The sequence below is a fragment of the Brachyhypopomus gauderio genome, chromosome 20 (genome assembly GCF_052324685.1).
Source record: "Brachyhypopomus gauderio isolate BG-103 chromosome 20, BGAUD_0.2, whole genome shotgun sequence".
Classification (NCBI taxonomy): Eukaryota; Metazoa; Chordata; class Actinopteri; order Gymnotiformes; family Hypopomidae; genus Brachyhypopomus; species Brachyhypopomus gauderio.
In genome coordinates this window covers 9,768,533-9,792,182 of record NC_135230.1, presented here as the reverse complement: position 1 = coordinate 9,792,182, position 23,650 = coordinate 9,768,533, and the positions used below count along the sequence as shown (strand labels likewise).

Sequence of the window (23,650 nt, the reverse complement as noted above, 5' to 3'; positions counted from 1 at the left end):
GGTGTTATATGGTTTGCAATCCCCCCCATTAGAATCTGATACAGTGTCTTGTTGTGTGTTATCGTCTGTATGCCTGTTCCCTTTGCACTTTGTTGTGATGTCACTGACAACAGCTCGAAAGTATGTGATACTGCTTGCAGCACATTGTGCTCCTTGATGGAGAGTTTTGGTTATTCCCACACCACCATATAATTAATGGGTTTTGATTTTCCTCATTCAATTGCAATTGAGACTCATGATCTGTTGCATGATTATTAGCAACTGTTTAGTTAGTCTCTCTTCAGTTTGGGATATTAAAAGTCCTTAATGGCGAAGGAGTCAGAACTGATTTTATGTAATATTGCATAAATATTAAATACGTAGTGTTATACATGGATTGTTAGGTGTGTAAGGGAATCGCACGATTAATTTGAATTTTTTCACTTGCTGTATCAGCCTTTAATTTGGTAAATTCCAATATATGGAGATGGGACAAATATCTTTGGCCTTGAAACATCTAAGCCAAGCCTGGGCTTTGGGACATGGTACTGAAATAGGGGCTTACGTTTGGACCAGTGGGAATTGTAGCCTACCATCTGCATGCAGTCAGTAGGACGGTTTTTTTGTGTGTCTGATGGATTTGCTCCTCAGTGGTTTTGGGTTGCTGTGTATGGAGAGTATGCACACTCGGAAAATTCACAATACAGGAACTTTACTTTGTTTGATCTATTTAGTGAGTTCATTTTGATGGCTATTAAGGCTAAAGTGTTTATAGTTATTACGCATTTCTAAGTGGAACAGGAAATAGAAAGAGGAAGGTGTCTTAGGTTGAGAACCTTTATGTATTTTTGTTTTTTTTATCTGTAGTTTTTTATTTGTTTTGTCTTTTTAAAACATTGCAGAAATTTGTTTTGAACTACAACTTTCTCCTCAACCCTAGTTGCTCGTTTGGTTAGAAGGCTTTTCTGACGGTAAAGATCCATTCCGAGATACTTTTGACTTTTACAAAACTGCGTTTAGGGCACAGCAGCTTGTAAGTGGTGTTAAGATTAATGTGGTTTTTATAAACCATGGGGTGGAAAAAACAACATAATAAAGACAACATAATAAAACATGACTATCAAAAGGGGGGAGCAGGTTATGTAACCTCAGCATAGTAGGAACGAAAGGAGCAGAATCAGAGATGATTTCAAAGACAAAGCTCCTTGAAATGTACATTTCTCTTTGAAATTAATTGGAAGCAAAACATCAGCACCATCAAGCTACGGTCACGTGTAGGCTAAGCTAACGGCCTTGTGAGGAATGATTCAGCTTTAGCAGCTGCATAGAATTAAGCCCTGGCGGCCATCTTGAGTCTACAGTGAGAGACAGACTTGTTTCCCGTACTGCTGTAGGGGAGGGGAGGTGGTGTGCCACAGCAAGACTGGAATGGGGATGTTACAGTTACAGTCCAGCAGCCATTTTGGGGGGATTGTTTTGTGGTGCTTACATAGAGGAAATGGAAGAGGAAGGAAAAAAGTAGTGCCTTTATGTTCATTCTTTCTTGGTCAATGTGTGTAGCAGATTAAATAGGGTGAATTAGGAAACCTATGCATATGTATTTAATGCATTATCCAGTAAGGCAAATATTGCTTTACAGGTGTGTCCGTTCTTGGCATAGATTTCATGCATGTTTAGGTGCCTTGCACCCATACATTTGCTAATTGATAGTTCTCAGGTCACGACATTGAGCTGCTACATTTCTGTCAACATGCATTTTCGCTCGTATACTAAAATAATTCTGGATTATTCCAGTTTACTGATCGCTTCGGTCCTGAATCTCAAAGAAAGGTCTTGATTTGTAAGCTTCCAGGCTTTTCGTTGTAAAGTATTATGCAGTGTTGGTGTTAAGTAAAAGTCTAGTCCATCCCATCCATTGATTTTTCAACAAAACAAGAAAAAACATGGTTGTCATGGACACTAGACTTTGGGGACAGGATACGAGTGTTCCGACAGGAAGTGAGAGGTGTTGGAGGAGGAGACGCTGCTCTACGCAGCTGTCGGTGCGTCTGTGAGGCAGCAGACATGCAGCCCAGCTCTGTGCTGCACTGCAGCACTGCAGAAGCAACAGTGCAGCTGCCGTATGCACCTCAGCCACACGCAGAGAACCGACATCCATCTGAGCTCACGATTGATCCCGGGAGCCTGGTGATGTCAGCTAGGTTAGCCTAAACGTGATGCATGCTGGTATGCAGGCACAAACGAGGCTTCGTTTAAGAGCGCTATTAAAACGCGCCATGTTTCTGAAAACGGGTGCCGTCGACGGGGAGGTGGACGTGGATATTTCTAGCTGAGGGAGTAACCATGACCGCCCCAAGCTTTTGATGGATTGACTGAACTATTTCTAGTCTGTTCGTAGATCCACAAAAAGAACTTTTAAAAACGCTGTAGCAAAAATGCTAAAGATGTTTTGAATATTATGTCCCTGATATGCTTAGCAAGGCTAATAGGTCGCTAATAGGTCGCATGTGTTATGGCAGACAAGGCTTCAAACTGAAAAGGGGAGAGGCCTCAGGTGTGGTGTAAACCCTGGTATTCTCTCTCTCTCTCTCTCTCTCTCTCTCTCTCTCTCTCTCTCTCTCTCTCTCTACCCTGATATGCTTATCTGGGCTAATAGTTTGGATCGTATGTGTTATGGCAGGAAAGGACAGGGGACTCAGGTGTGAAGATGAAAACCATGGTACTCCATATAAAGGAGAATTTTAACCTTTTCTCTCTCCTCTTTAGATTCCAGACCAATCCTGTGGTCAAATCCATGAGCACAGAGGTACACGGCAACAAAGCAGTCAGGTGAGACATAGTATTTTGCAAGCCGTATGCAGCTTTGACATTTTATTCCCGTTAAGTCCTTATTTGTAGTGTTGGATATGTTGTCCACCAATTTTTTTTACCCTGTTATAACTTTGGCCATGATAGGTACATATATTTATCACCTTGCGTTATGATAGAGTTCCAGACAAATATAAGCTTAGTCTTGAGTCCAGGTTCAGAATTGCTATTAGAACTTGCAAAAAGATCACAGCATTACATAAACGGTCACTGTTGTCACTAGCAGACTTTATAGCCTGCTGTCCTGATTGGTTGTTTGTTAGACCAATGAGAGTAAAGGGGGAGGAGACTAATTCTGGGTTTTTAGCCCTTGCTTTTTTTTTTCTCTCTAACAGAAGCATTTTGCACTGCCATTGTAGAGGAACCACTTGGGTTTAATGCTAGTTTGATAGAGGAAGTAGATTAATTTTGAACTTCATATAATCTCACCATCATCTTATTTTGGACTGTCTGATCTCTGAGATGCTCTACATATCTTCAGTTGTAAAGTCTATATTGGACTTTCTCTCAGGTTAAATTGTCTTTCAAGGACTTAACTGAGTTAGTGGCATTATAGAAATGGCAGCTAGAGATTTATTGTTTTTACAGGGCAGCAGAAGTATCTAGAACAATCCTAAGAGGCATCTAGGTTGCAGAGTGCCACCTAGTGGTACATCTTGGGCTATGTCCTTAATAAGGACAGCTATTTTAGACAAATTAAGAAGACGTTACAGCTGAGAACTTAACTAGATCAAATTTAATATTTAGTAAGACCTTCTCCGTTTTACTATTTGATGTTACCCTGCTTAAACCAATTTCTCTGTCTTTCCAGTTTAACCAGGTGAAAAATGGAAGTTGCTGTGCCAGAAGAGCCTCAGAAGAAAATTTTCCGGGCTCGGAAAACAATGAAGATGAGTGACCGTCAACAGCTGGAAGTGCTTCACAGCACTTTGGCAACAGTGTCCCCCAGCCCGACTGCATCCTCTTCCTCACTGACCCAGACGCCGCTGGTGAACGGAACGCACACAGAGGATGGACAGAAAGGGAGAGAGAAAGAGAAGGACTTGAACCACAAAGAGACAGGGTCAAAGTCTCCTACCTCTCTCTCCACGGGTTCTTCCCCTCTCCCGTCCCTCTCGCTTTCTCTCTCACGATCGCCCTCGCCAGCTGTTAGCCAAAGTCAAAACCCATCACCCTTGCCTTCTGTGAAGAAAGGGTTGGAGAAGGGGAAAGCTGAGGAGAAAAAGGGAGAGAAGGAGAAGAAAAACGAGAAGAAGCTGGAGGAAGCCAAGACTGACGAGTCGCAAGTGAGTGCAACCCGTTGTTGCAGTGCTAACAAAAGTAGATCCTGAAACTTTCTGTACTTTCTTTCAGTTCATCGTGCCAAATCCTGCAGACCACATGAACCCAGGGGCATATGTTGCTTTTATAAAAGAATGCTCTGAACACAAAAATTACACTATTCATGAAAAGAGAAGATAAAAAAAAAACATTTTGCATAGTTTGCCGTTTGCTATTGTAAAACTTGTCATCATGCAAACGCTAAAAGATTTCCAATGGAGAGCCTCCCCTAAAACAATTTTAGTCCAAACTTAAATTTATTGCAAAACGGTGGTGTAATTTGTGTTTTTGTGTTTGAGCAAATGGTGTCTTTTTGTGGTACACTTGGTAAGTGGGATCCCTCTTTTCCATTCCAGACATCTTCATCTTTACATGGTGGGTCTCGTTTGGCATCAACCAAAAACGGCGACTCAAAAAAGACCACGGACCAACCGTTAAACAGGGAGCTGGCTGCAATGGATACAGATGCCTCCCTCGAGAATGGTTCTGCAGAGGAGAAGGAGGAGAAAAGCAGTAAGGACTCCTCCTCTCCTTCAGGCTCTCCAGCTGGCAGTATGGAGTGTGACCCGGAAGTGAAAGAAGGCTTCCTTTGCCTTAGTGAAGAGGATGAGAGCCAAGGGGAGCGGGATGAGGTGAAAGAAAAGAGTGAGGAGAAGATGGATATGGATGCTAAGAAAGAGGAGAAGAAAGATACAGAGAAAGGCTGTAAATCGGCAGATGGCACAGGTAATTTGTGCCCATCCAGGAGTAATGGGAAATATGGGGAAAAAATGGAGGAATGCTCCAGTTCTGTCAGAAACGTAGTGCCACCTAGAGATGAAGCAGTCACTGGCATACTGCTGCATGTCCTCCCATTTAAACCTGCTCTGTGCTAGTGCTAAGGTACAAACCTGCTCTACGCTAGTACCAAGGTACAAGTGCACAGCTGATTTTGGATTTTATGCCGTGCTCTTCACATTAGATTTAACTGCCGTAGGCTTAGTGATTCAGAAAGGTGCCTCTTCGCTGAGCTAAGAATCCATTATTTTCCACTAACGCCCTGTATGCACTGTTTAGGAGGCAGTGCGGCGAGGTTCTGCTGCCACCAGAACGTAACCTTGTTACAAACAATCCAAGTCTGAAATGATTAACCATCCTTTATGGAATGTTCCCAATGAAACAAATCTGCTGCCCCCTTTTCCATAGGTAACAGCAGCCCTGCGGGAAAGAAGAGGTCCTTTTCACCAGAAGTGGGCAACGACGTACGGAAGGATAGTGGGAGTAAGGAAGTGAGAGACGGGAAGAGAGCAAGGGTGGAGGGAGTGGAGCTGGAGGCCCAGCTTGAGCTAAAGATCACCGCCAAAGCAGGCAGCCGCTTGAAACTAGAGAAGGTCTGCTCGCTTGTTTATCCCCCCCCCCCCCCTCCCTTTATTCTTTTGTATTTTTAAATATTTCTTCACTTGAGACATTTATTCGTGTTCAAAGACTTGTCATGTCGTCCCAACCCCCTTCTCCTCCTCCCCGTTCAGGTGGTGCAGCAGCTGGTGGAGGAGCGTCTGCGCATTTTGCAGCTGACCGTGTTTGACCGTAATCTGCAGGACCTCAAGGAGAGGGTGGAGAAAATCGACACAGTCACCAAACAGCAGAATGCTCTCCAGCACATTAGCACACTACAGGTGAGTCCTGTTCTAGGCCCCGTTCTTCCTTGTATGCTTCTAGTTTTACTTCTCGGGTTATAAAATGGAAAGACCTTCACCCCAGTGAATCTGGAGACAGCTGCGTCAGTTAAATCTAGGCTGACCATATTTTCATTTGGGAAAACCAGGACACCTTGGAGCGCATGTTGCTTGCGTACTGACAGTCACGCTGTCTACATTGTGATTAAGAACAGGGCTGCCCTCATACGTAGCGCTGTGCGCAGTGCCATAGTGCCTGTACATTTAAATTGTAATGGTCCAATGAAGGTAATTTAAAAACCAGGACATTTCCTCACTTACAGGACGTGAAATACGGACATGTCCCGGGAAATACAGACGTTTGGTCACCCTAGTTATATCCAAATTCAAAAGTAGGCTAGTTAAAACAATAGTTCGGAAAAAAATTAAAGAGGCTGCATGAGGATCCAGTTTTTGCATTTGAAGGTAGCAACTAAATATTTATTCTGAAAGTAGCTGTAAATTGTGGCAAAATCAATAACAACCAAATAGGTAACGTGCTTAAAAAAAAAAAAAAACATGTTTATGGAGGTTAACTGATAATTCTACATTTTTCACAAGGTAAGTTAACTTTGCTAACTAATGCCACAATTGGACGACACAAATTCAACCCAATTAGACATGATTTTGTCACAGCAACCCACATTTCTAGTGTTGGGAATGAGGAAAAGGCCTTGTAGTGTGACACAAGAACAGCAGTGTAGCATCTAAGAGACCACATGACACCCCATGATGTGTTTCTTGATGTCGACCAAATGGATGACATAACAGGAGCTGTGTTTGCGATTTCTTTAATTCAACTAATTCATCAGGTTCAGAATTTACTTATGGTGCTTCCAGAGACTCAGAGATGCAATTTATAGATCTCCCCTAAACACCACACATTCAAAATTTTTGGTAGACACTACAACTTACCAATGTTCCCTAAACATCTCACATGCTAGTACATGCTAGCCAGGTGGCTACACACAGAGAAGCCTCTAATCCCCACTGAGTGTGGCCAAGTATTTGTTAGTTAGAAATATTGAGACCTTCTGTTTATATACAGCGAGCCTGGTGGCAGGCTATTATTTAATATTCTTGACCTGTTAACACATTTATTACCTTAAGTTCTCTTTGAACGCTAGACAGACCACAACGTCCTTTTCGTGACATCCAGGCAGGGGTCCACAATTGTTTTTATCTTCTGAACCAAAAACTGCCAGCATCTGTAGCCATGACTTGACCATTTCTTGACCCTCCTCTTCATCAACCTACGAACTCTGAGGAGAAAGTGAATGATGATTGGTAGGCATCAAACATGGTATTTCCTGTCTCCCAACCAATACACGGCAAGAATTTGGGCACTGAGATTGCCTGATCTGACATTTGTGAAAGACAAAAATATTTAACCTGGTCCAGGCATATGTAACCATTGTCTGTACTTGCTAACTTTCAACCCAATTAAACGTAACTCCTGGAACTTAAGTTATATAGGTACAATTCAAAAGACATAAACTGTTGATGCAAAATGATGGGCTGCCCAGTATTCCTCGTGGCATTTTTCCTGACACCATTGTATTGAATGGTAATGTAAATGAGGTGTTCAGCTGCTGTGAATACATTAAAAAAAACCAAGTTTCTCAAAACCACGTATACCATCTTTCGCATATATTCATATACACAAAAAGAGGTGTTTGGTATTGAAGATTCCAGGATCACCATTAATTTCTTTATAGACAAGACAAAAACATTAAACACGAGGAATATGAATGACCATTCAGATTCCAACTGTGGTACTCTAGCCTGCAACCAATATAGATGGGCTATGTGTAAATTTAGTAACACAGCCACTAAAATAACAATTGATCCTTTTGTTCCAATTATCACCCATTCATCATCATGCATTAATGCAGGAGTTGTCTGTTGTATTTCTTGTAAAAGGTGTAATCACCTTTGTATTGGGGAAACCAAAAGATGGCTTGCTTATTGGTTTGTTCAACACCTTCAAACCATCAGGATTAAGGATTTGTCATTTCCAGTGGCAAGGCATTTAATACTAATGAACATTGTATTAATGAAAATACCTGTTTGCATAGCCAAAATTAGGAAAATCAAAGGAAAAGAACTGATCTCCATACTTGGAACTTAAAAACCCCATGGAATGAACATTATCAAATAAAATCAAATATATCAAATATAATCAAACACATGTTGTCACAAAGCGCTTTACAGGATTTACAAGGTTAACAATACTATGGGTCCAAATCCCTAATGAGCAAGCCAAAGGCGACAGTGGCAAGGAAAAACTCCCTATGATGGTGGGGAATAGGAAGAAACCTTGGGAGAACCAATACTCAAAAGGGAACCCATCCTCCATTGGGTGGCCCGTTAACACACAAATTACACAAAAACAAATTATACAGATGAATACACAAGTTACAAACAAATCACACAATCAGACTAAGTATAAGGTAACTAGAATTAAAGTTCAGGGTGTTGATTACACACATTATGATATGTGTGTATGTATGTTCATTCTTCATGTTACTTTGTTTTACTTGGTTCAAGCTAATATAAGCTAACAGTCATTTAAAATTAACTTGGTGCGATTATAATGTGGTTAAAAACCACATATACAAACCTAAGTGCACGTTTCATGTTTGCAAAGCAAACATACACACTCTGCTCAAAAATAAAGGGAACACTAAAATAACATCCTAGATCTCAGTGAATAAAATATTCCAGTTGAAAATCTTTATTACATAGTGGAATGCGTTGAGAACAAAATAACAAAAATTATCAATGTAAATCTAAATTATTATCCCATGGAGGCCTGGATTTGGAATCGTACTCAAAATCAAAGTGGAAAATCAAATGACCAACTGATCCAACTTTAGTGGAAATTCCTCAAGACAAGTTAAAATGAAGCTCAGTAGTGTGTGTGGTCTCCACGTGCCTGTATGACCTCCCTACAATGCCTGGGCATGCTCCTGATGAAACAGTGAATGTTCTCCTGAGGATTCTTCTCCCAGACCTGGATTAAAGCGTCAGACTCCTGGACAGTCTGTGGTGCAATGTGGAGTTGGTGGATGGAATGAGACATGATGTCCCAGATGTGCTTGATTGAACTCCGATCTGGGGAATGGCAAGCCAAACCATAGCATCAATGTCTTCATCATACATGAACTGCTGACACACTTCAGCCACATGAGGCCTAGCATTGTCATGCATCAGAAGGAACCCATGGCCCACTGCACCAGCATATGGTCACACAGTGGGTCTGAGGATCTCATCCTGGTACCTAATGGCAGTCAGGGTACCTCTGGATAGCACATAGAAGTCTGTGTAGCCCTCCGAAGAAATGCCTCCCCACACCATTACTGACCAAACCGGTCATGCTGGAGGAAGTTGCAGGCAGGAGAACGTTCTCCATGGCATCTCCAGACTCTTGTCACATGTGCTCAGTGTGAACCTGCTCTCATCTGTGAAGAGCACAGGGCGCCAATGGCGAATCTGCCAATCTTGGTGTTCTCTGGCAAATGCCAATCGCCGTACATGATGTTGGGCTGTAAGCACAAGCCCCACTTGTGGACGTTGGGCCCTCATACCACCTTCATGGAGTCTGTTTCTGACAGTTTGAGCAGAAACATGGATATTAGTGGCCTGCTGGAGGTCATTTTGCAGGGCTTTGACTCTGCTCCTCCTTGCACAAAGGAGAAGGTAGCGGTCCTGCTGCTGGGTTGTTGCCCTCCTACGGCCCCCTCCGTGTCTCCTGGTGTAGTGTCCTGTCTCCTGGTATCTGCTCCATGCTCTGGACACTGTGCTGACAGACACAGCAAACCTTTTTGCCACAGCTCACATTGAAGTGCCATCCTGGATGAGCTGCACTACCTGAGCAATTTCTGTGGGTTGTAGACACCGCATCATGGTACCTCTATGGTGAGAGAACTGACAAAATGCAAAAGTGACTAAAACATCAGCCAGAAAGGATGAGAACAGACAAAAGGTCTGTGGTCACCATCTGCAGAACCACTCCTTTATAGGGGTTGTCTTGCTAATTGCCTCTCATTTCTATCTGTTCCATTTGCACAACAACAGGTGAAATTGATTCACAATCAGTGTTGCTTCCTAACTGAACAGGGTGGTTTCACAGAAGTGTGGTTGTTCCCAAGTGTTCCCTTTATTATATATATAGTAGTCTGGTGCAAGGGTATCTTGAATCCTGGCATATCTACGGTGCTATCTAGGATGCATTCTGTGATTCTGTGAACAGATGACAAAGCACTTTGTAACTCACTCTGGATAAGAGCATCTGATAAATGCCCATAATGTAAATGCAAAATGTACAGTGTACATTTAAGACACTTGAGTTATTTTCTTCACTCTCAGGCTTTCCATTGTTATTGGTTTCAGGCGAAGATTTCACGACTGACCAAGAAGTTTGGAGCTGCTAACCAGGCATCAGAGAATTCCAAAAAAGCTCAAGAGGTAAGCAGTCTTGCTCAAGTTACTAATCAGTGGTAGGCCACCATTTCTCTGATGGTGCAAACAACCAAAACATATTGCTTTATTGTTTTATTTATTGTTATATTGTAATGTTAATATATAGTGAATTGCTCATATCTGTTTCATATGTATGTTTCATATGTACTAGAAGAATAATTTTACAAAAGCAAGCTTTGGGTAAAAAATCTTGGGTAAGAAAGTCAGTATTTTAACTTTCTCTCTTTCGCAGGTCACTCCTAATAAGGCTACTGCCACAACCAACACTACACCAACAACTCAACGGTGAGCACATTCGACTAATGTCTGCCTAAAGCAAGCTTACTCTCTGGTTTCTCTGAAGGTTTGCCTTCAGCCTAGTCAGTAGGCCAATGCTCCCCCTTGTGGCTAAAATCCAGTTCTATCTACTTCTGATATCTGTGCTCCATTTTTTTTTTAGCTGTGATCATTTCACTTTTTGCCTTGTTTTCTTATCTATTGTGATGTCTTATCCTTGTTTTTTCAGGAAGTTGTAATATTGTGTGTTTTGTTACAGTACTGTAAGAACCACACTGGATGCCAGGCAGCCCAGTGCCCCTCCCAGTCAGACCAGTTCCACTGGTGAGGCTCTCTGAGTGTTCTTAGTCAAAGTCCTTAAAAATAAAAAAATAAAAAATTTTGTGAAGACAATTGAGAAAATGCATACCTAGAGTCTATTTATTTTACCAGCTTCTTGAACAGCTCGAACTGACCCATGGTGAAATGTGTGTCCTCTTTAGCGAGCCCAGCTCAGCCCAAGCCTCTGTCCACTCCAGCCACGTCCACCTCCTCCGCATTGGCTGCCCCGGCTCCAATTCTCCAGATCATCTCCAGTACCACAAGCTCCACCCCTGCCTCCTCCACCACTTCTCTGACTGGCCAGGCCCAGCCGGGCACCTTGCTGCTACAGACCCGCCCTAGCACGGGTGTCATGACGCCCAACACCGCAACACCAGGCAATCAGCCTATGTCAATTCAGCTGATTCAGCTACCACTGGCCATGGCTAACGGACAAGGAGGCACGATAGCAGGGGGCGTCGGCCTAATACCGGTGTCCTCGCTAGCGCCAGTTAACAGTATTAACAAGGCCAAGACCACAACGGCTACGACCTTCATACTGCAGAAGACTCCGGCGAACGTCGCCTCGTCCTCGACGGTGTCGTCCCTGTCGGCGACAGCCCCACCGGTGTCACTGGGCAGGGCTGTGTACCAGGGCGGGACGGGGGCCGTGAGTTCTCCCAGCGCCGCTGTTTCCGTGACATCGGCACGCACGCCAACACAGTGCGCCACCGTCGTCGGGGTGGCAACGGCCTCGTCGTCCCCAGCGACCATGCTCCCCGCAGCAACAGGGTCAGCAACGGCAGTAGGCGGGCCGGGTGCACCATCTGCATCCGCAATGACTTCCAAGACAGGTGTGTGTGTGTGTGTGTGTTTGTATACGATTGTGTGTGTGTGTGTGTGTGTGAGAGCTTATGCTTGATGAACTCAGTGAACCACATCTGTCACATGGCATTGTTTGTCATGTTAATGCAGCTTTGTAATTTGCTCAGCTAACGTTGGTTGAAGGCATCCCTGCTCATTTTCTCACACTCTCTCTCTTTCTTCGGCCCAGATAATCAAGCCTCTAATTCGACTCCTGCCAAATCAGCTGCTCAGGTACGTGTTGTGTGCCGAAACGTCACTTTTCACATTCCATTTGCACTTGTAATTGTGCTTGTGGAGTTTGTTGGTTTATTTATTGCTCTCTGTTTGTTCTGCAGGCTGCTCGACCCAAGGGCTCAGTCATAGACCTGACTGAGGATGATGATGACGTGCAAGGTAAATGACCACACATCTGCTCGACCTGTCTACCATTCCCAGGACTCTTCCTTATTTTCTCTTCATTTGTTATGGGTTTCTTGGCCATCTCACTCACTGGCTGCGTGTGTGTTGCAGTGACAGGTGTGCAGAAGGCTAGTGTTACCTCGATGGCCACCTCTACCCAGCGACCCCCAGGTCCCCCACCCCCACTGGTCAGCTCTGCCTCTATCGGTGAGTCTGTCTTACAAGATGCATATGGTGTTCCCCCTACCCTCCTGTACTCTTTTAACTTTCCCTGGCTCTCGGATATCGTGCATGAAAACCACCATTACCATTAACAAGAGTTTAAGGGTCAGATGTTAGAATCGGTGGTAGAATAGCCAGCAAAAAGAAAAAAAATTTTTTTTCTCCAGTCATAAATTAGTAGTAATAATAGTAATAATAATAGTAATATTTGTAGTATTTGTCATTTAGCTTACCATCTCACTTTTTGAAACTCCCTGAATTTTCTGAACTTGGAACCTTTATGTTTGCAGGTCTTGGATATGAAAGAATAAAAAATGTATCAAATTAAAAAAATCCAGTGTTAAAAAAACTGGGCATCAGAAATATTAATAAATTTATATTAAAACTACTTTGTGATCTGTGGTAAAAGTTCTTTTTTTCTCCCCTTTTCTCTCAGCGGGTCGTTCTGTGGCACCTCATCGACCATCAGTGGTACGTAGATGTTTTTTTACGGAAAGATGTATGCGTTTTTAGCTCATTTCACATTCATTAAATACAGGTTTATTAAATGTCACCTGTTAGTGGTTTTATGTTGAGCTTTCAGTAGACCAGTGGTTCCCAAACTTTTTCTGCCGTGCCCCCCTTTAGTAGATGAGAATATTTTTGCGCCCCCCCCCCCCCCCTCCATATTGACTAGGGATGTGTTGAAAACTTACAAAAACAATAGGTTCACAACTTTGGTCAAACATGAAAAAAATAAACTGCAAGAAACCTTTTAAATGGTTCAAGAATTCTAAATATAATTTAAAATAAATAAGGATATGAAATAAGAGAAACAGCAATACATATGCTGCTAGTTTGCAAGCGCAGACATCACGCAGAGCACAAAGCATGTAACAGCCAGAAATATGTGTACTGTCTCTTTAAGGGAGCGAGTTGAGCGCGCGTATGGAATATTGTTTTTTTAGCTTTCTGCCGTAGACCGAGTCAGACCACTGCTCTTTAATTTATTTCTGTAAGTAACGCATTAAATGAGCTTTGGACAACTCACCAGTTCATGTATGAACAGTGAAGTATTGCTGGAGCCCAGGTTTATTTTGGTCAACCAGCAAATAAACGGACTAAGTGGAATACCACCAGCGCGAGTATTAAGGTTGAACTAACTCCGAAAAGCAAGCAATACAAGCATAGAATTAGACTAAATAGATGTGTTTTTATGGATCGGTCACATTGTCCTCGATACCCGATCTAGAATTTTTTCAGATATTAATATCGGAATCGGTGCATCCCTAATATTGACACATGTGCACGTTTTACTTTCAAGCTCCGCGCCCCCCCTGCAATAGCTCCGCGCCCCACCTAGGGGGCGCGCCCCCCACTTTGGGAACCACTGCAGTAGACGATCCATACTTAAGGCCTAATTTTTCCCTCATCTGTCCAGGACTCACCCTCCAAATCCCGTCCGGGGTCCTCTTCGTCAGCTCCTCTTCCTCCGTTACCGTTGGCCCCGAATCCTCCAGCCCGGCTGCCCGCGGACGCAGCGCACACCTCTCCTCCCCAGCAGCCTCAGCTGAAGTTGGCCCGTGTCCAAAGCCAAAACGGTATCGTCCTCTCCTGGTGCGTGGCCGAAACAGACCGCAACTGTGCGGCCGTGGACAGCTACCACCTGTATGCCTACCACCAAGACCACCAGGGGGCAGCAGGGGGCAGCGCCTCAGCGCCTCAGTCTCTGTGGAAGAAAATTGGCGAGGTGAAGGCACTCCCGTTACCCATGGCGTGTACACTGACCCAGTTTGTGTCGGGCTCGACATACTACTTCGCAGTGAGGGCCAAAGATGTGTACGGACGCTTCGGGCCATTTTGCGAGCCACAGTGTACAGATGTCATCAACCCACCATCTTCAGGCACTTCCTGATCTGGATGCGCCGTGTGGTTGGCTAACGAAGGAAATTGGGGTGTAATCGACATGATATCCAAACTGTGGGAAGGACTGAACTGTTAATTACACATCAGACTACTGTTTAGTTAGGACCTTTCTGAAACTGGGATTACACCAGAATCTGGGTAGGACATTTAAATTGCATATTGACCTATCTCTCACACACACACACACACACACACACACACACACACACACCCTTGTGCGCACACCCACTACAATACACAGACTCAAATTAACATTTGAGCACACTATTCAGATTAACATTATTTTAAAGAAAAGGGGGAATTGGCACAAGTTTGAATTGTGCCTAAAGCTGTACTTTACATGTGTAGAACTGTACAGAGTCATTGAGTATTGAGCGGTCAGATATTTATATGTTTGTTCCATTCAGAACTTTTCTTTTTTAAGAATTTTTGTTCTTTGTTTTTTTAAATTTAAAAAGACGTTCGGTACATTGCACATATGCTCCATAGTATCGCCTGGTCTTAAGCTACACAAGACAATGGTAGCATTAATGCTCTTGTAATGTCCTGTCTGGTAACCAGACACCCCAAGAACTACAAATAAAGGTATTGATTTAAAAAGAACACACAGCTGTTTGTCTTTGACTTGTGCGTGGACACAGTTTGAATTTTCTAAAGTACATGGATTGTACTCTAAATTACTACTATCATTACTGTGTGGTAAAGATATTGGACATGGACACAGGATGGAGACCAGTTGTAGCTATATGTTATCTAATGATTTGAGAATTCTCTAGTCTGCCATTCTTTACATCCGAGCTAGACATGTTGTGTGGACCAGTCATATATGTACGGTAAATATAACAAATAGAACTAAAACCACCTGCTCCACTGCAGAAAATAATGCATGTGTATTGTGTATAGCACTCACCTGCACACAAAACTGTTTATTCCAACAAATCATATGACTGCAGTGAATAACTGCAGAGTAGACTTAAGCACTGGAGGTCCAGGATAAGACTCTCTGTGGAATGTACCATTAATGGATTGAAGAGAATCCTACCAACATAGGGTAATCTTACTAATGGCTGGAAAAAGCAGGACTCACTGCCAGCTCTGAGTATTCACAGCACAAGATCAAGAACAAACCACAAGGTGGATCAAAGCAAGGGTGTGTTACACCAGCCAGCACGTCATCAGACAATGAAAAATGTTGGGAAATCAACACCAAAAACATTAACACAAAGGTTTTTCTAGTAGTAATGGTTGTTCCTACGCTGTAGGACTGGCTCCAACAGATATGCCCCACACCTTCAAATTCAGAGGCCTCTGGTGTGTGTAAGGTACGAGTTTAAGGATAAAAGATATGAGGAGATAAGAGGAATCTTTTATTATTCAGTTTTTACCATATTAGTAACTAACATCCTATTTTGGATCAATGCAAAAACTTCTAAATTTGTTTATCCACTGGCAGCTTGTCTATCGGCATGCAAAAACAATTTCCCTCCTGAATAAAGCCAGAGCATTCTGAATTAAATTATCATTTTTTCCCAGACATCTTGTGTTGCATAGATGATTTATTGAACCGATTTATACCCAGAATTACTAGCATCTTCATTAGAATATGATGAGACTTAGCTTTGATTCAAATAGATTCGAAGATTCAGTTTTGAACCCCTCCTGGGATATTTTATGATGTTCCAAATGTTTAATAATGTTTGTTTGAAACACCATTCACTTTTCCAGCACTTCAGCTAACCTTAAACCCTCCCATGGAAAATCCATCCTTGTCTACACCATTGATTAAATGTGAATTAGTATCCATGCACTGAAGATCATAATCAGATGCGTTGGAGCAGGAAAAGTGATAAAATGTGTGGGAAAAAAAAGGTTCACAAGGGACACCAGTTCAGGATTTCTCATCTCCAACACCCCTGCATCATGCAGACAAGACTGACTTCTCCTTTGGATAGGAGATAAGTGCACAAGATCTTGCCTCTGCCCTCATCACCTGTGAACATACATCTTTTACACCACTAGATGTCAGTAAGATAATCGGATATTCCAACTGTCTTCCTCTATCAAAGATTCAAGGATTCGTTATTGTCATTCACATCACATGTGGTACATGAGGTGGAACGAAATTGAATACTCAAGGACCCAGTTAAACCCCAAAATAACAGCAACATATTAAACGTGGAACATTTCTTATTGAAAAAAATGGGGGCAAACAGCATTCAGATACAAATGTCTTGTCACTTCAAACCTGCCTTGATCATTAAAATGCTGATGCATCAGGAAGTGTGTGGGAGAAAGTCCATGGAGGGAGCTAATAGCTCTTAGAGCTCACAGTCTAAGAACAGTTAACAGTTTCTGCAACATTGGCTATGAAGAACTGAACCCCCCCCCCCCCCCCCCCCCCCCCCCCTTCACAATTACCTTCTAATCCTGTAGAGGGACCCCTCTCCTAGCTTTAGTCCCTCACTGTCCTGACTGAATGTCTCCCACTCCCTCATTTTAAATCGGTGAGGGGAGGTTGAGAGAGACAGAGACACACACACACAGAGAGAGAGAGAGAGAGAGAGAGAGAGAGAGAGAGAGAGAGAGAGAGTGAACAGGAAGAGTCTCAGCGTGACATTCACAGGCAGACAGCGCAACCAGCAGCACCTCTGCCACCAGTTTCTCCGCACTCACTGTCTATGGATAAGGGCTAAACAGAGCACTCTGTTTTTAACATCAAGCCAAAAAGAGCAGGAGAAAAATTAAAAAAGCAAGAAAAAGACAAAGAGAAAAGGAGGGATTCAGGCAACAAGGAGAGCAGGAGGAAGGAACTGAGGGACATGTAACACCTCCTGTGATCCTCCACCCTTAATTAAAGGAGAGAGAAAGAAAGAGAAGACGAGAGGGAAAACGGAAGGCACTGGAGTATTCGTTTTTTTCTTTCGTTTCATTTTTTTCTTCTTCCTCATCGTGGCGCTGGGCGGCGTGTCGTCCTTTCACCTGTTTGCGCTCTCCATCATCTGCCTCCTCATCTATTTCTCCATCTACCTGGTGTACAATTTTGTCTATTTATGAGACGCTCCAGAGTGTGGGAGGACGGGGAGAGGGTCTTTTCTGCGCCTGTTCCTCACGCTTGATCTCCCGTTGATTTCCTCGGGTTCTGCTTCATTCTGGCTTCTCCCCTTCATCTCCCACCTCTCCATCTTCTCCCAGGCCACCCTGTTCTCCATCCATCCCGCCCTTGTCCGAGAACAACTACAAACCCTCTAACTGTGAATCCAAGTTTTGGACAGAATTCCGAAAAAATAACAGCTCCCGTCTTTTGCATTCTTCCTGTTTTGGTTCTTTCATCCGTTTCCACATTTTCTTTTAGTTTTCTTGGTCTTCCACTGCCTGACCTTTCACCTCACTCCCCTTTTCTTTCCTGGGATGCTTTAAAGTTCCTCTAGGTAGGTTTAACAACTTGTTTAGTGTCTGTCTGACCTGTTTGTCTGTGTGTGTGTGTGTACCTGTGTGTCCTTTTTTATTTGTGTACACAAAAACGCACATTGACACACACACGTACATACACTCACGCACGCACACCAAACAAACGTACGAACGGCAGTGACGAGCATCTCGCCGCACGTCTGACGCCATTCTCCTATCCCGTTCTACCTGTCTGCTATCCGTCTCAAACTCCATTCGCTATTGCTCAACTTCTTCAATATACCCAGTTGGCTTCAAGTCATAGATTCATATATAATTAAGTGACCACATTTTCATTTTTATTCACCTCATTCCCATCTTTAGTCTATGTATAGTCGTTCAGGCAATACCACACCCTTGAAGTCAAATCATTTAGTGTTACTGCAGTATGAGGCAATTCTTTCATTCAACAGGCCTTTATGGTGGAATTTGCTCTGAGACACTAAAGATTGATTTGCTCACCATATTTTCAAGCCAGTTAGCAATTTTAATTGAATTGACAAATGCGAGCCTTATTAATGTTGGCTTAGTTATTTTACCCTACTGGAATGTTTAAAATGAAATGAACTTCGTCTGGTCTTAAAGTGTGTTGACCCTCGCCATCACACAAGCCACAAGCATCCATCACAACCACAGCATCTGCTGCTCAGCTAACAGATATCGTTTCACTGGGAATTTAATTTTCATGTGTCAATCTTTCATCTTCTTGGCCCTCCTCTCTATCTGCACGTCTACCACGGAGGGGGGGTGGGGGGGTGGCAGGCTTTCACTTTTCCGCTCTGCTCATCATCGTTCCCCCTTTCTCACCCCTCCCTCCTCCCTCCATCTCCTTCGCTCTCGTGCTCTCGTTGGATCCCCCTGATCAGCTGACGTGCGGGGAGGCGTCACGGCACAGATGGCGGGGGAACAAACCCACCAGGGAATAAAAGAGCAACTTTTCCCATTCACTGAATCTGTTGCAGATGTCCAGTGTTGAGCATATATAGTTAAAAACTGTGCTTTTTGCACCACTTTTTGTCAATTGATTCAGTACTCATGCTTTTGCATTGTATATGTAACTGCACTATGCCTGGACTATCTGAATAGGAGGCACAGTATTTAATTAACACTAGCAGGAAGGGATTCTGTACGTATATTAGTAAAAGCAAATGGTTTCAAACTCATGCATGTGTATAGATTATAGCATCAGTTTAATAAATGCCCACTAATTGTTACTGATGGACTAAAAAATATAAATGTGAGGACCTTTCCATTTCATCCATTCCATTTCTTGCTCACACTCACTCTCTGATTTCTGGAATTTTCTTGACATTACAGTTTACTGATTTGAAATCAGTTTTCCTCTTATTCCTAAATGACATGCCACATTGGATTTTCCTATACAAGATGAATGTGTAGTCCTCTGTAGATCTTCCTCGTTCCTACTCCGCATTTTTCTTGAATTTTAAGGACATATCAGATCTTTTAAAAGGCGGACATGTCAGTGGAGGCGCTCTTATGTTTCTTGTATTCTCTCTGTCCCTTTTGTGGCGTTTGTCCGATCTTTACCGATATCACCCAGATATTAATGAGATACTACAGAAATGACTGGAATGGTAAGTAGCACAGGAAGTGTGCGTGTGTGAGTGAGCTGTGTTGTCTAGTTGCTGTGTGGTATGTGTTGAAGGCTAATATGAAACACATAGCAGACTATACAAGGAACATCTAGGTTACAACAATCGTAAAAAAGTGTAAAACGAATTAAAAAATTGCAAGTGCTCTAATTCTACAACAGCACAGGAGCACAGAGGGCCAAAAAATTTACCTCAGTAGCACAGTCAACCGATTTTGGCCAGAACTGGGCTTCACACTTCAAAAGGTTGTGACCGGAGAAGGCGCGAGAACTCACCTGTGGATGGTGACCGTGTTATTTTCCTCTCCCTTTCCGTAGAGACACGAAGATTCAGCTCAGACCGCAGGTGATATCCAAAGAAATCTGAGGGAAACTTGAAGAACTACATAAATTAAGGACCTAAGGAAAATTGTCGCTTTCTTCAAAATCGAACCTTTTGCATTAAAGTGTGAAGACGAAAAAAGTCAAGGGACGACGCTCCTTGTCAAATGTATGAAGAGATTCAGGACACACACTACAAGCTAAAATGAACTTTTAAACGACCATTTGACCTGCCCAGTGCGTTTCGATTTTGTTTGTTTATTGATTTAGTTTGTAATTTGTGTTTCTCATCTCGTGCTTTTTTTTTTGCCAGTGAAATATGTGTACAGAAACATAGACCTAAGGTGTGATAAGCATTTGACATTCGAATGTTTTTTAACTTTTTTAATGTTTTAGTTACGTTGACTGCTAGAGACAGAGGATTGTAGAATGACATCTTAATTTTTGTTATTTTAATATCTTATGACTTAGGACCCAGTAGATAACTTGGACTTTGTTCCTGATTGATCACTGGGCTTAATCGTCTGTTGCTTTCAACTGGGAACTACAGTAAGGCCAAACTACTCCAGTCTCCCCTGTCCTTCCCACCCGGCTCCGGTTTTCCACAACAATCCTTCTTTTTAACGGTGTGCACCCCCTTGTGCTGCTTCATCGGTCGGTCATCCCTTCATCCGAGGCTATGAAAGGAAGAGAGGAGTTCCAGCTCACACCATCATGCCAGAGTTGAGGAGAGTGGATGACAGTTGGGCTGGCAATGTTCAAGGTAGGAAAAAAAATCATTCATTCATTCATTCATTCATTCATTCATTCATTCATTATTTCATTCTTTCTCATACACACTTTCTAATTGTTCCATCTCTTTCTTATTTTATGCCATATGGAGGTTTTCTCTTATTACCTTTGGGCTCTAATGGTCGCTTCACTTCCTGAATGTGGTCATGTGCTCTTGTGTGATTGTGTGCATGTATGTGAATGTAATACCCAATCCTCCACTCCTCTTTCCTGCAGGCATTCATCCAAGTTGCCCTTAGTGGCGCTGCCTCCTGTCAGGCTTGAGTAATGTGGGTAGTCTTGTCCAGACATCGCAACTAAATGGGTTAACTAGAAAGAAAGGGAATAAGAGACAGAGAGGCAGAGAGAAGGATGGACTATCGTCCTCCCTCTTTCTCACGGGTATGTTCTGCGGAAGTAATGAACGGGAGTTGGCGTGGTTGTGGACAGACTCGTCAGCTAGCCTGAAATCTTTGATGACGTGTCCCCGTCTTCGGACTCTACTTCCCTTATTAATGTAAGGTGACAGATTTGCTTCACCCTTTCTCAGTGGGGTCGGCAAGTCTGCCGATCAACCCTTGCCTATGATAGACAAGGACCAGAGGGATAAAGGGAAGGAGAGTTAGAACGTCTTTCAAATCTTCCCCAGCATCACTCTTGAGATGCTGTTGGCTTGGCAACTGAAGTTCAGTCGGTGTGGCAACGGAACACCGGCAGAGGGGGGGGGGGGGGGGGGTTTAGTAGCTCGGAGGTCTGGGAGGAGGCTGAGAGCGATGCCGTGCCAGAGACCCTTTTGCGCCGTAACTGTTGCTGTACTAAACTGTTGCGGTGTGTTATGTCAGCCGTTTTGTTGCAGTTAGCGGGACGGTTCTGCGGTGCACAGGTGATGAGCAGAACCAAATTAGAGCAGGTGTTTTCTGCAGAGCTCCAGTCCTGCATTCCTTCAGGCAAACACAAGGTGCTGCATTGCTCTGGGCTTTGTTGTGAGGCTGAGTGAGCTGCAGCCATTGTTTGATGACACGTGTGTGTGTGGGTTAGGAGGGTGATGTGTGTGTGTGTGTGTGTGTGTGTGGGGGGGGGGGGGGTTAGGAGGGTGATGTGTGTGTGTGTGTGGGTTAGAAGGGTGATGTGTGTGTGTGTGGGTTAGGAGGGTGATATGTGTGTGTGTGTGTGTGTGTGTGTGTGTGTGTGTGTGTGTGTGTGTGTGGGTGTGTGTGTGTGTGTGTGTGCGTGTGTGTGTGTGTGCGTGTGTGTGTGTGTGCGTGTGTGTGTGTGCGTGCGTGTGTGTGTGTGTGTGTGTGTGTGTGTGTGTGTGTGTGTGTGTGTGTGTGTGTGTGCGTGTGCGTGCGTGTGTGTGTGGATTGGACTGATGGACATGAAGGTCATTATGCTGAACTGGGCTCGTCCAAGCAGCATGAACGGAATTGACTAACCAATTAAGGGGATTTGGCTGTGTGTGTCTGTGTGTGTGTGGGTGGAGGGAGGAGGGAGCAGGGTGGAGGGTGGAGGGTGGAGGGAGGAGGGTGGAGGGAGGAGGGGTACCTGTGTGCACATGTAGGTTTAAATAAATCAAGATTCTCTGATCATTCGCATCCTCAGTTTTAGACAAAGACAATGGGCAAGAGAGAGAGAGAGAGAGAGAGTGTGTGTGTTTGTGTGTGTGTGTGTGTGTGCGTGCGTATGTGCGTGTTTGTGTGTGTGTGTGTGTGTGTGTAATTGTGTTGATGGCTCACCTGTGGTGAAGCTTTATCAGTTTATTAGTGCGCACCTGTTCACACCTTCATAACCAATGGAGAATAGTTGGCTCTCTTCCTAGCTGCGCTAAAATGACTAAGACCAGCTTATCAGAGAAACCAGGAACGCACATCTGATTCCTATATTATTTTCTACTGCTCTAACACATACTTATTTGCTTTAACCCAATGTGTGCTTATTGAACATTGCATACTCTTCTAATCATAATATCATTTAATTTATTTTTTTATTGCTGATGAAATGTTGGATTCTATATTACAATGAGGCAGCTTCCTGCAAATTGGGGCTCTCAACCTCAGTTTTATGTGTGTGTGTGTGTGTGTGTGTGTGTGTGTGTGTGTGTGTGTGTGCATGCACGCGCACGTGTGTGTGTGTGCATGTTTGTGTGTACATATAAATCATATCCTGTTTGCACTAGAATGTAATTACTACTTTAGTCATATGTCACGTGCAAGCATCAGAGCTGCCTCAGTTAATCCTACCTGGTTCGGTCTGTTTGAGGTCAGGACGTTGGAGCTTGTGAGGTTATTTTGAAGGTTGTTCCTCATTGTTTGCCAGTTGTTTTCATTTCCAAGTGTCCACATCTATTTCCTACTGCTGCTGTCATTCATTCTTCCTCAGGCAGTTTTACTTCTTATCTTTTTTTTAATATAGATTTTCTTGTGTTATGTTTAAATGTTTTTCTTCTCTTCCATCAAAATGTGTCAGATGTCTTGAAAGGCTTTAGTTTGATGTTTAGTTTGAGAAGTTATGTCGTTTTGACCTATAATGCTCTTGCTAATGAAATATCAAAAATGTAATGTAGCTACTATGTTGGTGCTTCCTTTAAATATTGATGTACTTAGCTACACAGTCAAAGTTAATTACACCTGCAACCATTAGGTCAAATACTTAATGCAGACATCTGAAAATGACAAATAAAAGCAAAATGGGGGTTCAAAATTATTCCATGCAGTTTTGTAAGTTAGGCTATAAGTTAGGCTAAGTTAGGTTAAGTTAGGCTATACGGAAATGCTGATCCAGTGTGTTAATTCCTTGAATTTCTCCTCAGTCCAGTAAAATTGAATGATAGGAGCCCTAGCCATTCTATGCTGTAAATGCGCTCTATAAAAAGGACTCGTGTTCCAACACAGTCCATGTCCCAAATTAATGTTTCAATGACTTCCTTCATTCAATTCCTTTCATGCCCCTGAATTCTTAGGTGCTAACCAAGAAAACACTACATAGTTAGTGACTGGGTGATTTGGGACGGGCTGGTGTGTCATGGTATCCAAGTGCTGATCTTCATTTGGCCTTAACGAGAAACAGCTTGCTAATTAATTACCCATGACCAATGGGCAAAGGGGGGCTGATTCCCATCCCCGCATGTGATTGGTCGAGGCGGAAGGAGGCCATCACCAAGCCCTGAAGGGAGGAAAAGATCCCTCAC

General features: G+C 43.2%; 2 protein-coding genes across 8 annotated transcripts in view; both read left to right on the top strand.

The window, feature by feature from the left end:
• Positions 1 to 14,918, top strand: part of atf7ip (activating transcription factor 7 interacting protein) — a 46,501-nt gene extending 31,583 nt beyond the window's left edge. For 4 of the 7 annotated variants that reach the window (XM_076983365.1, XM_076983363.1, XM_076983364.1 and 1 more), the window contains 14 exons: positions 2,746 to 2,808; positions 3,659 to 4,133; positions 4,524 to 4,893; positions 5,353 to 5,537; positions 5,676 to 5,822; positions 10,257 to 10,331; positions 10,579 to 10,631; positions 10,882 to 10,946; positions 11,105 to 11,776; positions 11,977 to 12,020; positions 12,125 to 12,182; positions 12,300 to 12,395; positions 12,847 to 12,881; positions 13,831 to 14,918. In XM_076983365.1, coding sequence (XP_076839480.1) covers positions 3,675 to 4,133; positions 4,524 to 4,893; positions 5,353 to 5,537; positions 5,676 to 5,822; positions 10,257 to 10,331; positions 10,579 to 10,631; positions 10,882 to 10,946; positions 11,105 to 11,776; positions 11,977 to 12,020; positions 12,125 to 12,182; positions 12,300 to 12,395; positions 12,847 to 12,881; positions 13,831 to 14,304 — 2,733 coding nt within the window. In that variant the 5' untranslated portion in view covers positions 2,746 to 2,808; positions 3,659 to 3,674 and the 3' untranslated portion in view covers positions 14,305 to 14,918. Of the gene's footprint in view, positions 1 to 980; positions 2,181 to 2,745; positions 2,809 to 3,193; positions 3,359 to 3,658; positions 4,134 to 4,523; positions 4,894 to 5,352; positions 5,538 to 5,675; positions 5,823 to 10,256; positions 10,332 to 10,578; positions 10,632 to 10,881; positions 10,947 to 11,104; positions 11,777 to 11,976; positions 12,021 to 12,124; positions 12,183 to 12,299; positions 12,396 to 12,846; positions 12,882 to 13,830 lie in introns of those variants that run through there. The other 3 variants (XM_076983367.1, XM_076983369.1, XM_076983368.1) reach the window with 3 other exon arrangements.
• A 1,986-nt stretch (positions 14,919 to 16,904) lies between these two features.
• Positions 16,905 to 23,650, top strand: part of LOC143484623 (glutamate receptor ionotropic, NMDA 2B-like) — a 58,702-nt gene continuing 51,956 nt past the window's right edge. The window contains exons 1-2 of the mRNA XM_076983437.1: positions 16,905 to 19,357; positions 19,693 to 20,458. Of these exons, the coding sequence (XP_076839552.1) occupies positions 20,432 to 20,458 (27 nt within the window). The 5' untranslated portion in view covers positions 16,905 to 19,357; positions 19,693 to 20,431. The remainder of the gene's footprint in view (positions 19,358 to 19,692; positions 20,459 to 23,650) is intronic.